Source organism: Macaca nemestrina, chromosome 7 (assembly GCF_043159975.1).
Source record: "Macaca nemestrina isolate mMacNem1 chromosome 7, mMacNem.hap1, whole genome shotgun sequence".
Classification (NCBI taxonomy): domain Eukaryota; kingdom Metazoa; phylum Chordata; class Mammalia; order Primates; family Cercopithecidae; genus Macaca; species Macaca nemestrina.
This window is the reverse complement of record NC_092131.1, coordinates 162,147,710-162,161,082: the sequence shown is the minus strand read 5'-3', so window position 1 is coordinate 162,161,082 and position 13,373 is coordinate 162,147,710. Positions and strand designations below refer to the sequence as shown.

General features: G+C 40.6%; 1 protein-coding gene across 3 annotated transcripts in view; it reads left to right on the top strand.

Moving 5' to 3' along the window:
• The window catches only part of LOC105492461 (eukaryotic translation initiation factor 2 alpha kinase 4), a 108,552-nt gene that overhangs the window by 39,854 nt on the left and 55,325 nt on the right, over nucleotides 1-13,373 (top strand). For all 3 annotated transcript variants that reach the window (XM_011759585.3, XM_011759596.2, XM_071067112.1), the window contains exons 10-13: nucleotides 1,691-1,797; nucleotides 2,673-2,830; nucleotides 5,494-5,924; nucleotides 7,028-7,097. In XM_011759585.3, coding sequence (XP_011757887.2) covers nucleotides 1,691-1,797; nucleotides 2,673-2,830; nucleotides 5,494-5,924; nucleotides 7,028-7,097 — 766 coding nt within the window. The remainder of the gene's footprint in view (nucleotides 1-1,690; nucleotides 1,798-2,672; nucleotides 2,831-5,493; nucleotides 5,925-7,027; nucleotides 7,098-13,373) is intronic.

Sequence of the window (13,373 nt, the reverse complement as noted above, 5' to 3'; positions counted from 1 at the left end):
ATTCCAGCACAGCTGGGCACGATACCTCACGCCTGTAATTCCAGCATTTGGGGAGGCTGAGGCAGGCAGATCATTTGAGGTCAGGAGTTCAAGACCACCATGGCCTGTAACATGGCAAAATCCCATATCTACTAAAAATATAAAAATTAGCCAGGCATGGTGGCACTCGCCTATAGTCCCAGCTACTTGAGAGGCTGAGGCAGGAGAATTGCTTGAACCCGGGAGGTGGAGGTTGCAGGTTGCAGTGAGCCAAGGTAGTGCCACTGCACTCCAGCCTGGGCAACACAGCAAGACTCCGTCTCAAAAAATAAATAAATAGATAAAATGAAAATAAATAAAGCATTCCAGCATGGTGGTACATGTCTGTACTCCCAGCTACTCAGGAGGCTGAGGCAAGAGGATGCTTTGAGCATGGGAATTCGAGGCTTCCATGAGTGATGATCACAACACTGCTCTCCAGCCTGGGTGACAGAGCAAAACCTTATCTCAAAAAAAAAAAAATTTTTTTTTAAAAGGCCAGCTTAAATCAGTTAGAATTTAACTACTTAGACTTTAACTTAGACTTTAGCTTGCATCGAAATCATTTGGAGCTCTTGTTAAAGCACAGATCACTGTCCAAACCCCCAGAGATGCTGATTTACTAGGTCAGGGGTGCAGTAGAATTTGTATTTCTAACATTTTTTAGGGGATACTGATGCTACTGGCCAGGGACCCCCACTTTCAGAAGCCCTGGGTTAAAGGTATGGCTTGTTTTTCTTCATTAAAAAACAAAACAAGAATTGTCTATTATACCATTAAACAGTAAGTTAATGGGTTCAAGGAATGAAGATTAAAAGAAAGTATGTGAGGCGGGGCACAGTGGCTCACACCTGTAATCCCAGCACTTTGGGAGGCCGAGGCAGACAGACTGCTTGAGCTCAGGATTTGGAGACCAGCCTGTGTCAGCGTGGGGAAACCCCCTCTCTACAAAAAATATAAAAATTAGCCAGGCCTGGTGGTGCCTGCCTGTAGTCCCAGCTACTGAGATGGGAGGATTGCTTGAGCCCGGGAGGCAGAAGTTGGAGTGAGCTGAGATCACACCACTGCACTGCAGCCTGGGTGATACAGCAAGTCCCTGTTTCAAGAAAAAAAAAAAAAAGAAAAAAAAAAAGCATAAACCAATTTCTTAAAAAAGTATGTAATAGAATATGGGACTTTTAAAAAGCCTTCCCTAAATGTTTCCAACTTACTTCATCCTGTAATGAGCAGGCGTAATCTAAAGCTCGTCATACTGAGCCGCTCTCCTGCACCAACTCTCTGATTTGCTTTGTCTTTAGAAGGCTTTATTTATAACCAGTTCCCGAAAGGCTTAGTTTGGCATGACAAGGCATTAAACTGTTAATCGAGGTGAAAATTTATAGCCTACTTGCACTACCTTAGACTTTTAAAAAATTGTTCCGTGAGGGTAAGTCTTCTGCATCTAGAGACGCCTTTTTTTGATTCGCCTCTTGTACCTGGCCTGTTTCATAGCATGTAAATCCTTCAGGAATGTTTATTTAAATTCACCTGTGAGAGTACATTCTGGTCTATGAGTAACATGAACTCTCTAATGTGTATCTTTAAAAAAAAAAACCCATAGTTAATACCTTGGATTAACTAGTTTAGCACTGATTGTATGTGATGCTGAGATTCTTCCTTCCCTCTCATTGAGATGTGTGTGCTTGGATGACAAGGAAAGATGGAGTCCCCAGCAGTTGTTGAAACACAGCTTTATAAATCCTCAGCCAAAAACGCCTCTAGTGGAACAAAGTCCTGAAGGTGAGTCTATTACCATTCTTTATTTCATATCCTGTTTGACATTAAATTATTTTGAAAGTGTACATAAACCTAAAATTGGAAGGCGCTGCATGTATTATTTTATGTCTTTTATTCTGAACCACACATAAATCTATTAGTTTGATGTGTGCCATGTGCATGGGACTGTTTTACCACCCTGATTTTTCTAGTCTCTACTGATGGACTGTCCATTGCTGTAGTCTCTTGTAGTGTTTAGTCACCTGTAGTGCCATGTAACTAGATTTTTCCTGCTGCACCTGAGATTAAGGAACCTCATTAGAGATTGGGATGGATCATGAGACCTGGGTTTGGGTTCTAACTCTATAGTTAAGTCACTTACTCTGTATAACCTCCCACCTATAAACTTGGGCTAATTATATATTTCTGCCTACTTTAAGGAGGGTAAGGTGAGGAAAAGTTTGTTTGTTTGTTTTTTTGAGACGGAGTCTTGCTGTGTTGCCCAGGCCGGAGTGCAGTGGCGCGATCTCGGCTCACTGCAAGTTCTGCCTCCCGGGTTCATGCCATTCTCCTGCCTCAGCCTCCTGAGTAGCTGGGACTACAGGCGCCTGCCACTGCGCCCAGCTAATTTTTTGTATTTTTAGTAGAGACGGGGTTTCACCGTGATCTTGATCTCCTGACCTTGTGCTCCGCCCGCCTCGGCCTCCCAAAGTGCTAGGATTACAGGTGTGAGCCACCATGCCCGGCCAAGGAAAAGTTTTAAAAGGCCACTCAGGTTAAGATAATTTTTCAAAATACTGGTTGGGGCTCTTCTTCCGGGGCTTCCATCATTGTTGGCTGTGTAGCTCTTCCTAAATTTCCAATGCCTCATGTGCCTCTTACTCTCTGTTTTATCTCAGATTCTGGAGGACAAGATTATGTTGAGACTGTCATTCCTAGCAACCGGCTACCCAGTGCTGCCTTCTTTAGTGAGACACAGAGACAGTTTTCCCGATACTTCATTGAGTTTGAAGAATTACAGCTTCTTGGTAAAGGAGCTTTCGGAGCTGTCATCAAGGTGTGGTACAGAGTCATCCCTCCCACCCCCTTTAGAGCTCCTTCTCTGTTCCATTTCCACAAAGACTCATGGACTTGACTTCTATTTTGGGAGTGGGGAGGGAAGTGAATATGGATGTTCGATACTATGCTCATCGTCACCTTCCTGGAGTTAAAGGTTTTATTTAAGTTATGCTGGACACAGTTGAGAATGTCCCACTCTTTCCTTGCTTCCTGTGGAGCATTAACATGAAACACACATGATTATAACAGCACTTCAAGTGGAATCAAGACCTCCACAGAAAGAACATTTTTGTGTGCTTTGGTTCAGAAAGAAAATTGTTCTTTTTTTCTCCTGTTTGGTGTTAGAGTTGCTGTAGATAAAAAGGTTCTAAGGTTAAAAGAGAGATGGACTTCAAACTGGGAGATGGCCCCAGCAGGTCTCGATGGCTTTTATTTTCCAGCTATTATTGGGACAGGAAAATAGTGATGTATTATTAAGGTGCGCTGGTGTTAGGTCTTCCTTTCTTCGTTCCAGTCTATTTGGGTGACTTTTAGTATTATCTGCCCCTTGTAGAAAGAGGTTTCAGCTGTTTTTATATAATTGAAGTATTTCTTTGAAATTAGGAGACCCAGATTATTACATTAAGTCCATATACAGTACATGTCATCTTTCACATATGAGGGTAACCCACCATCAATGGACTATATTTTCTGTTTAGGATTCTAAGAGTATCATTAGGAAGCATTACTGTTACTGTAGAAAAACTTTTACACTGAAAAAGGAATTAAATTGGTTTTCCTGTGGTAAAAGAAAGACAAGCAAGACAGATGTCCTGATCAGAAAGATCATAATTATGTCTAAGAGGAGGGGATGATTGAAGCATATACTGTTCCTTTAACACAGTATCATTTTGATCAAATCCTTTAACTTCATTGTATTTTAGATTCTTGAACTTAGAACAGTAACAAATTTCATCTCCTTACAAGTACTTAATAATAATAGGTAAGCTCATATAACAAAAACATCTGAGTAACTTAAGCCCCCAACGTTTCCAGTAGTTTCTCCCTGTGAGAATCCACAGCCCTTACCTCCCATCTCTATGCTTCTGGGTGAGAGTAGGGCAGTCTGCCCAGCGATCTGGCATTCATTAGCAGTTGGACCCATTACTGTTTCTGCACCTTTTCACTTCAGTAAATGAATTCCTGGGGGTTTCCAGTATAGCAAGCTTTACCCCCAACCCAATTCGTATGTGATGTGTACTGAGACAGGAGATTGAAAGACAATGCCAAGACCCCCACCTCCCGCCCTACACTGTCCTCTTCCCTATTAATGTGGCAGTAGAAGAACACAGGGCTATCATTTTTTGGAGCACCTGCCATATTTCAGATTTTGTGCCCTGTGGTTTACAAACCTTGTCTTTAAATCTCAGGACATTCTTATGAGATAGGTATGATCCTCATTCTCTAGATGAGGGAACTGAAGCTCAGATAAAGTTATGTCCTTTGCCTGAGATGACACACCTCTACTAAGAGAGAAAACCAGCATTCAGACCCACCTCTGTTGTACTACAAAGTGTGTGTTCTTGTCACTATTTCCATACAAAAAAGGATAATCTGAAACTCAACTTTGTAGTACTCCCTCCTTATTCCCAGGACTTCACTTAGACTTTCATTAGTTTAATTGAAACTTGTTAGCCAAACAAGAGAATGATATTCTGTTTTGTGTTTTGTAATGAACTAATTTCTCCTGCCACCCATGGCCACATGGCATTTGCTTTTCTAGAGTATATCATCACCTCAGTTGACCTGCATGGATGGGACTACAATGTTCCAGTGAATAAGACTCTATAATTCAGTCACCCCAATTACATAGTGAAACTGCCTGGCATAAGGATGCCTCTACGTAGGATGGGGGGACTTGCCTTTGCAACGTTTTCTTGCTTTTTTATTATTTTACTGTGTTGTTGATTGTATTGTTCTGGTTTCAGTACACATCATCTTAATTATAGAACAAAATCAGTGGACAGTGATTGTGTTCATAGCAATTGCTGTTATTTACTAAGCTAAGCACTTTTCTCTGTAAGGCCTTGATACAGGTGCTTTACAGTCACCATTTGGGGTAGTGGAAATGGTATAAATGCCATTTTAAAGATAAGAAAATAGAGTATCAAGGAAATTAAGTAATTTTCCCAAGTTCACATGGCTTTAAAAATCAAGAAATTAACCTTTGTGTTCAGGTCCGTTAATATTTTTGGAGTTTAATTTGTTTTTAGTGACTTTAAGTGTAAAAAAAAATCAGAGAGAAACTAAAATCATCTGAAACCTTACACTGACTTTAGAAAATAATCTTTATCTTAAAATCAAGACAGAAATTTAGATAGCAGATACACTGGAAAAGCAGGAAAGTAACTGTCAGTAAAAGTAATTATTAAAATGGAGATGATGTTTTCCCCAGGGTCTCCCAGCAAGCTAAATACATCTAGAGTTGAGTGGGCTGTTTTCTGAATTTTGTGGCAGTCAAAGCTTTCTTCAGTTTAAGAATTTCAGGCGTGTGGTTCTTGACTGTAGCTGTGGGACTCATTTAGAACTTCACGCTTTCCTTGGGAGGGGATGGGGTGACGCGGTGCAAATGCCGGTTTGTGCAAGGCGCGGAGCGGCTGACCTTCCCCCGGCTGACCGCAGGTGCAGAACAAGTTGGACGGCTGCTGCTACGCGGTGAAGCGCATCCCGATCAACCCGGCCAGCCGGCAATTCCGCAGGATCAAGGGCGAGGTGACACTGCTGTCACGGCTGCACCATGAGAATATTGTGCGCTACTACAACGCCTGGATCGAGCGGCACGAGCGGCCGGCGGGACCGGGGACGCCGCCCCCGGACTCCGGGCCCCTAGCCAAGGATGAGCGAGCTGCGCGCGGGCAGCTGGCGAGCGACACGGACGGCCCGGACAGCGTGGAGGCCGCCGCGCCGCCACCCATCCTCAGCAGCTCGGTGGAGTGGAGTACTTCGGGCGAGCGCTCGGCCAGTGCCCGCTTCCCCGCCACCGGCCCGGGCTCCAGCGACGACGAGGACGACGACGAGGACGAGCACGGTGGCGTCTTCTCCCAGTCCTTCCTGTAAGCGCACGGCACGGACCAGCTGCCTCTGACGCGCCCCCTAGTTTCCTTTCTTTCTTTATTTTTTCTTTCCTTTTTCCTTTCATTTTCCTTCCTTCCTTCTTTCCTTCTTTTCTTTCTTTCCTTTTTTGAGATAGGGCCTTGCTCTGTCACCTAAACTGGAGGTCAGTGGCATGTCCTTGGCTCATTGCAACCTCTGCCTCCCGGGCCAGCGAATGCCCCCCAACATTAATCCCCACCAAGTCCAAGCCAGGGAAAAGGAGATTCATTTAGAAACCCAGACGTGTTGACCATGTTTTAAAAAAAAGAAAAAATTAAACCCACTTTTAGAGAGTAACCAAATGCAATCTAAAGCAGCGGTCCCCAACCTTTTTAGGCACCAGTGACTGGTTTCATAGAAGACAGCATTTCCACAGACGGGTGTTAGGGGAATAGTTTCGGGATGAAAAAGTGCACAACCCGGATCCCTCGTGTGCACAGTTCACAATAGGGTTTGCGCTCCTCTGAGAATCTAATGCTGCTGCTGATTTGACAGGAGGTGGAGCTTAGACCTTAATGTTCGCTCACCTCCTGCCGTGTGGCCCTAACAGGCCGTGGACCTGTACCTGTCCATGGCCTGGGGGTTTGGGGCCCCTAACCTAAAGGATTTTTTTCCCGCTATTTTCAAAAGATCTCCAAAATCCAAGCCCTGGAAAAAGGAAAATCCAATACCTCATCTTATACATTTAATAGAATTTCTCATAGGACAAATTTCTCATAGGACCAATAATTACGATCCTAAAGTTTATGCTTCTCAGAATCCACCCTGGGTGTTTACTTTCATGATTTTGTTTTATTTTATCCAGGTGGATACAGTTCGTGATTACTCTTAGCTATTAAATTTTTTCAGGAAACTTAATCTGGCTCATTTTTATTAAATCCAGAGTTCTGTGTTTTGCATAATAGCAAGTACAAATCAGCACAGTGTAGAGTATACATTGATGGCTGTGGGCTCACGGTGTGATGTCTGTAGCCTCTTGTGCTTTCTAGTATTTAAAAGTGTCCATGTTTATAATTATAATAGCGATTTCTGTTCCTTTTGTATTTCTGTTTCTCTTTTTCAGGCCTGCTTCAGATTCTGAAAGTGATATTATCTTTGACAATGAAGATGAGAACAGTAAAAGTCAGAATCAGGTATACATATGAATAAAAATTATACCATTTTATTCATGATATAATTGATATCTGATGTCATAAACCTTAGGTAAATTATAAAACTTTAATCTGATGTTCAAATACAGAAACCATCCATTTTAAAATATGATTATTCATTTAAAATATATTATACCTGTGTTTATTTATAGACCTTTATTTATCCACATAGCAAAACATACCTCCTTTTAGAAGACAGAATAATATTGTTATTGTCAATAATAATAGTAATAAATTAATAATAATAATTTATTATTAATAAAATAATAATAAAACTTCAACCTTTTAGAAGTTCTTCAACCTTTTAGAAGTTGAGACACTGCATTTTTGTATGTGATGAAAACAGTTTTCTAAGAGTTTTGGAAACTTTCTGTGGTTGGGGACGAGAACTGAATGCAAATTGATGAACTAAACAGCCTCATCATGGAGTTAATTTGGTCTGTCCCACATCAATTAATCCTGATTCCTTATTTTCATAGCCCATCTCTGGAACAGTGATTTCACACTGTGTATCATGATCCTATAATGCAGGGGTGTCCAAGCTTTTGTCTTCCCTGGGCTACATTGGTAAAAGAAGAATTGTCTTGGGCCACACATAAAATACACTAATACTAATGATAGCTGATGAGCTAAACAAACAAGCAAAAAATCACAAAAATATCTCATAATTTTTTTTGAGATTGTGCTGTGTTTTTTTATTGTGTTTTCAATGGAGAAATACATCATCTGTTTACAAAATAGCCCTTGAAAAATATAAGGGGTGCAGATACTATAAAACAAAGCAAACTCCAGTCATGAGACCCTACATACATCATGTGAAAGCAACAGTCTGATCTCCAGGTTATAAAAACTACAATTAAAAAAGTCACTACACAGAAAAGGTCCAAGTTTCCAGCTTGGCAGAACTTGGGTGTAGTTACATGAAATGTTTAATAAACTGGTTTGTTTTCCCCAGTGTGTAAACAAAATGACAAGACTAAATCTTTGCCTGGTAATTTCAGTCTAACTCTGAAGCTACACAAAACACACAGACACCTTGTACACTTCACCTGTTAGTATGACCATCTTTTTTCTTAGGTGCTGGGAGGAAGGGCAAGGTGACTGTGTAAAGCAAAGATATGGGAAGTAGAAATATTGTTTACTAGGCATTGTAAAGTCATGGTGAAAAGAAAACTTCGATTAATGCATAGCCTAAGGGGGAAAAGACTACACTCCAACTACAGAAAATTAATATAGAAGGATAGGGGAAGAGATTAAGTAGTTGCAGTTTAACATGAAAAATGCGCATGTGATAGAATGGAGCACAATGAAGGATTCATAAAACATGCTCATCAGAAAAATCTGTTAAGTTTACTTTGTCCAGATTAAGAAAGAGTAAGTTTATCAACATCTGGCATCCCTCATACTTTGTAAAGATTGATCTTCTGCTGCTTAATTATAAGAAATTATTTTATTCAAAGAAAGGAACTCTTAATATTTTGATAAAACTAAATAAGGAGTAGAGAGTTGACTAGATGTCAAGTGCTTGCTAGAAATGATTTTTAAAATGCTTCTACATGTAAAATGTACTGACAAATTTTGGTAAACCATTTAAAAATAAGAATTAGTTTTAAAATCTTGGAGAAAATGCCTTTTTGCCCACATTTAAAACTGAAAATCAATTTTACTATAGATAGGAGTTCTGTGGAGTGTACAGAATTCCTCTTAGAGATCAAATGGCCATCACAGATAGATATCAAGTTTCATAGGCGTTACTTTTAGTCACCCTCAAGTTTCAGTCATGGAACCAAAATTTAGTGTTCTGTGCCATGTGGTCACAGGGTCATTGGTTTCACATCATGGCTTAAGAAAGTACTGGCATTTTGTTTCTTACGAAGTAAGTCCTACCTTGTACATACAAGCAAAAAGAAAAAGAAAGAAAAGAGGGGAGGGGAAGGTGCAAGAAGCTTTTTTGTTTGTTTGTTTTGAAGACAACAGATTGAAGGCAAAACAATACAGAGCTTTCATAAGCTCAAAGAAAAATATTTGTTGGCTGATCGCTGATTTGTATGCACTATAAAACAATTCCATAAATAAAACCAATGTATAATTCCTTAATCATGACCCCATCAAAACCAAGTTGTTTCCTAACTATTCTTTCAATGTCAAATGTACCCTAGAGTTGACGTTTCATTTTTAAGGGTTACAGCTACCTCATAGGAACTGAACTAGATGTACTCTTACTCTTTCTCTGAAGTATAACAGTATACCACTGCACAACGGTATCCAATTTGAAGACTAATGGTAAACAAAATTCTTCAGGAAAAACTGAAAATCCATCAAGCTGAAAATCTAAAATTAGTTCTACTTTCTAATAAAAAATACATAAAAGTTCATCATCAGAATAAGTAATTCTTATGCCAGTTTGTGTTGCAAATTTCCCAAACAATGCATCAAACATAAACCCAATCCACATATCAATTATGAATACAAATACAGCTTGAGGTTGTTTATTCTAAAGGCAGTAATTTTTGAGGTAGTTAACGCAACTGTTGCTAACACAGTAATAATAGTACTCCTGGCTTCACATACTAACCTGGACTTCTGATCAAGTGCTGATTAGCCCAGTAAGGGAGGTCACCAGAAACTACCAGGGTCATCAGTTGTGGCTGTGGGGAATTATTCTACTACTGGGGACTGAACACAACCACTTTATTACTACTACTATTTTAAGAGGCAGAGTCTCCGTCTGTCTCCCAGGCTGGAGTGCAGTGGTGCAGTCCTAGCTCACTGCAAGCCTAGAATTCCTGGGCTCAAATGATCCTCCTGCCTCAGCCTCACAAAGTGCTGCCATTGCAGGTGTGAGGCACCATGCCCAGCCTGCAATGACTTTATTACCAGGAATAAAAATATAATTGCCAGCGGTTATAAGGGTTCATTCATAGTAGATAAAGAAAATTTTAAGTGTAGACTCTTAGATAAGCAGTTCAGTTGATTTGAAGGAGATCTGAGTGTTAGCCAGTGTGTTTTTTTATAAGTACTTTCCTTGTCAAACCACTAATAATAAAAATTAGTTATAAATTTAACCAGGAATAATAGCATAAGTAAACTACGTTGGCTGCGGTGGCTCACAACTGTAATCCTAGCACTTTGGGAGGCCAAGGCACGTGGATCACCTGAGGTCAGGAGTTTGAGACCAGCCTGGCCAATATGGTGAAACCCTGTCTCTACTAAAAATACAAAAATTAGCCAGGCGTGGTGGCAGATGACTGTAATCCCAGCTACTCAGGAGACTGAGGCAGGAGAATTGCTTGAACCCAGGAGGCAGAGGTTACAGTGAGCCCAGATACGTCATTGCACTCCAGCCTGGGCGACAAGAGCAAAACTCTCTCTGAAAACAAAAAGTCTGAACTACTGCTGAAGCCAAGTTAATGTTTGGTTTTAGCATTTATCATGCACATAATTGTTACAGGGGCACCAAATCCTGGTTTTGCTCAGTTAAGGGCAGCATCCATGGGCATCCTAATTTGATGGGTAGAAGTCTCCAAGAGATTAACAGTGTAATACAGATAATCCCCAGCATCCATAAATGATTCAGGAGTAGAATCTGATTGTTACCAGAGTGGAGCTTTTTTTTTTCCTTGGATAAAGGAAAAAGTTCAAAAAAATTCTTCCTCAGAAAAAAATTATAAATCAGAAATGGTCAAATACTAACTCATGCTTTTTCTGCACTTGGGGTTATAAGTATTCAAATACATCTATTGGGGGAAAAAGACTTTTTAAGAAAAGTATCGTGTATGAGAAAGAAAATTAGCTGTTGGGGACAGAGTAATGGTATGGGAAGTGTTCCAGAGGGTCATTCACTGCAAGCGGCAGCTGAAGGCATGTTCTTCAAGCATGTACCTCTGAGGGCAGTGTGCCCTTTGACAGTCTGGCCACTTTTAAATTGTTTTAGCTAAAGGTGGATTTCTAGTCTTCTGTTTCTGAAATAAGCCTACCACCAAAAAGTACGGAATTCCAGTAAAACTGAACCCTTCAAATATTAGCTTGTATGCATTCTGACCTTCTTAGCCATAGATGGATATCAGTGGTAAGAAAGAATTGACTTGACAAGGAGTCTATCTGTAGATTGCACATCTTTAATGCCTGCCTATTATCTGTTTACCCCATCATTGTTCTGCGTAACAACAGACCTGTAAACCACACGGAGGATTCTGGAAATAGCAAACTTGCAATGATGCTGTGAGCTTCTTTTTTTTTTTTCTTTTTTCTTTTTCTTTTCTTTCTTTCTTTTCTTTTTTTTTTTTTTTTTTTTTTTTAATTATACTTAAGTTCTGGGATACATGTGCAGAACGTGCAGGTTTGTTATATAGGTATACATGTGCCATGGTGGTTTGCTGCACCCATTAACTTGTCATCTACATTAGGTATTTCTCCTAATGCTATCCCTCCCTCAGCCCCCACCCCGCAACAGGCCCCAGTGTGTGATGTTCCCCTCCCTGTACCCATATGTTCTCATTGTTCAGTTCCCACTTATGAGTGAGAACGTGCAGTGTTTGGTTTTCTGTTCCTGTGTTAGTGAGAATGATGGTTTCCACCTTCATCCATGTACCTGCAAAGGACATGAACTCATTCTTTTTTTGTGGCTGCATAGTATTCCGTGGTGTATATGGGCCACATTTTCTGTATCCAGTCTATCATTGATGGGCATTTGGGTTGATTCCAAGTCTTCGCTATTGTGAATAGTGCCACGATAAACATACGTGTGCATGTGTCTTTATAGTAGAATGATTTATAATCCTTTGGGTATATACCCAGTAATGGGATTGCTGGGTCAAATGGTATTTCTAGCTCTAGATCCTTGAGGAATCGCCACACTGTCTTCCACAATGGTTGAACTAATTTACATTCCCACCAGTAGTGTAAAGGCATTCCTATTTCTCCACATCCTCTCCAGCACCTGTTGTTTCCTGACTTTTTAATGATCACCATTCTAACTGGAGTGAGATGGTATCTCATTGTGGTTTTGATTTGCATTTCTCTAATGCAAATCAGTGATGATGAGCTTTTTTCCATATGTTTCTCGGCTGCATAAATGTCTTCTTTTGAAAAGTGTCTGTTCATATCCTTTGCCCACTTTTTGATGGGGTTGTTTTTTCTTGTAAATTTGTTTAGGTTCCTTGTAGATTCTGGATATTAGCTTTTTTTTTTTTTTTTTTTTTTTTGAGATGGAGTTTTGCTCTTGTTGCCCAGGGTGAAGTGCAATGGCACGATCTCGGCTTACCACAACCCCGCCTCCTGGGTTCAAGCGATTCTCCTGCCTCAGCCTCCCGAGAAGCTGGGATTACAGGCATGTGCCACCACGCCCAGCTAATTTTGTATTTTTGTTAGAGACGAGGTTTCTCCGTGTTGGTCAGGCTGGTCTCATACTCCTGACCTCAGGTGATCCCCATGCCTCGGCCTTCCAAAGTGCTGGAATTACAGGCATGAGCCACCGTGCCTGGCCTGGATATTAGCCCTTTGTCAGATGGATAGATTGCAAAAATTTTATCCTATTCTGTAGGTTGTGTGTTCACTCTAATGATAGTTTCTTTTGCTGTGCAGAAGATCTTTAGTTTAATTAGATCCCATTTGTCAATTTTGGCTTTTGTTGCCATTGCTTTTGGTGTTTTAGTCATGAAGTCTTTGCCCGTACCTCTGTCCTGAATGGTATTGCCTAGGTTTTCTTCTAGGGTTTTAAGTCTTACATTTAAGTCTTTTCTTTTCTTTTTCTTTTTTTTTTTTTTTTTGAGACCGAGTCTCGCTGTGTCACCCATGCTGGCGTGCAGTGGCGCGATCTCAGCTCACTGCATTTAAGTCTTTAATTCATCTTGAGTTGAGTTTTGTATAAGGTGTAAGGAAGGGATCCAGTTTCAGCTTTCTGCATATGGCTAGCCAGTTTTCCCAGCACCATTTATTAAATGGGAATCCTTTCCCCATTGCTTGCTTTTGTCAGGTTTATCAAAGATCAGATGTTTGTAGATGTGTGGTGTTATTTCTGAGGCCTCTGTTCTGTTCCATTGGTCTATATATCTGTTTTGGTACCAGTACCAAGCTGTTTTGGTTACTGTAGCCTTGTAGTATAGTTTGAAGTCAGGTAGTGTGATGCCTCCTATTCTTTTTCCTTTTTTTTTTTTTTTTTTGAGACGGAGTCTCGCTCTGCTGCCCAGGCTAGAGTGCAGTGGCCGGATCTCAGCTCACTGCAAGCTCCACCTCCCGGGTTTACGCCATTCTCCTGCC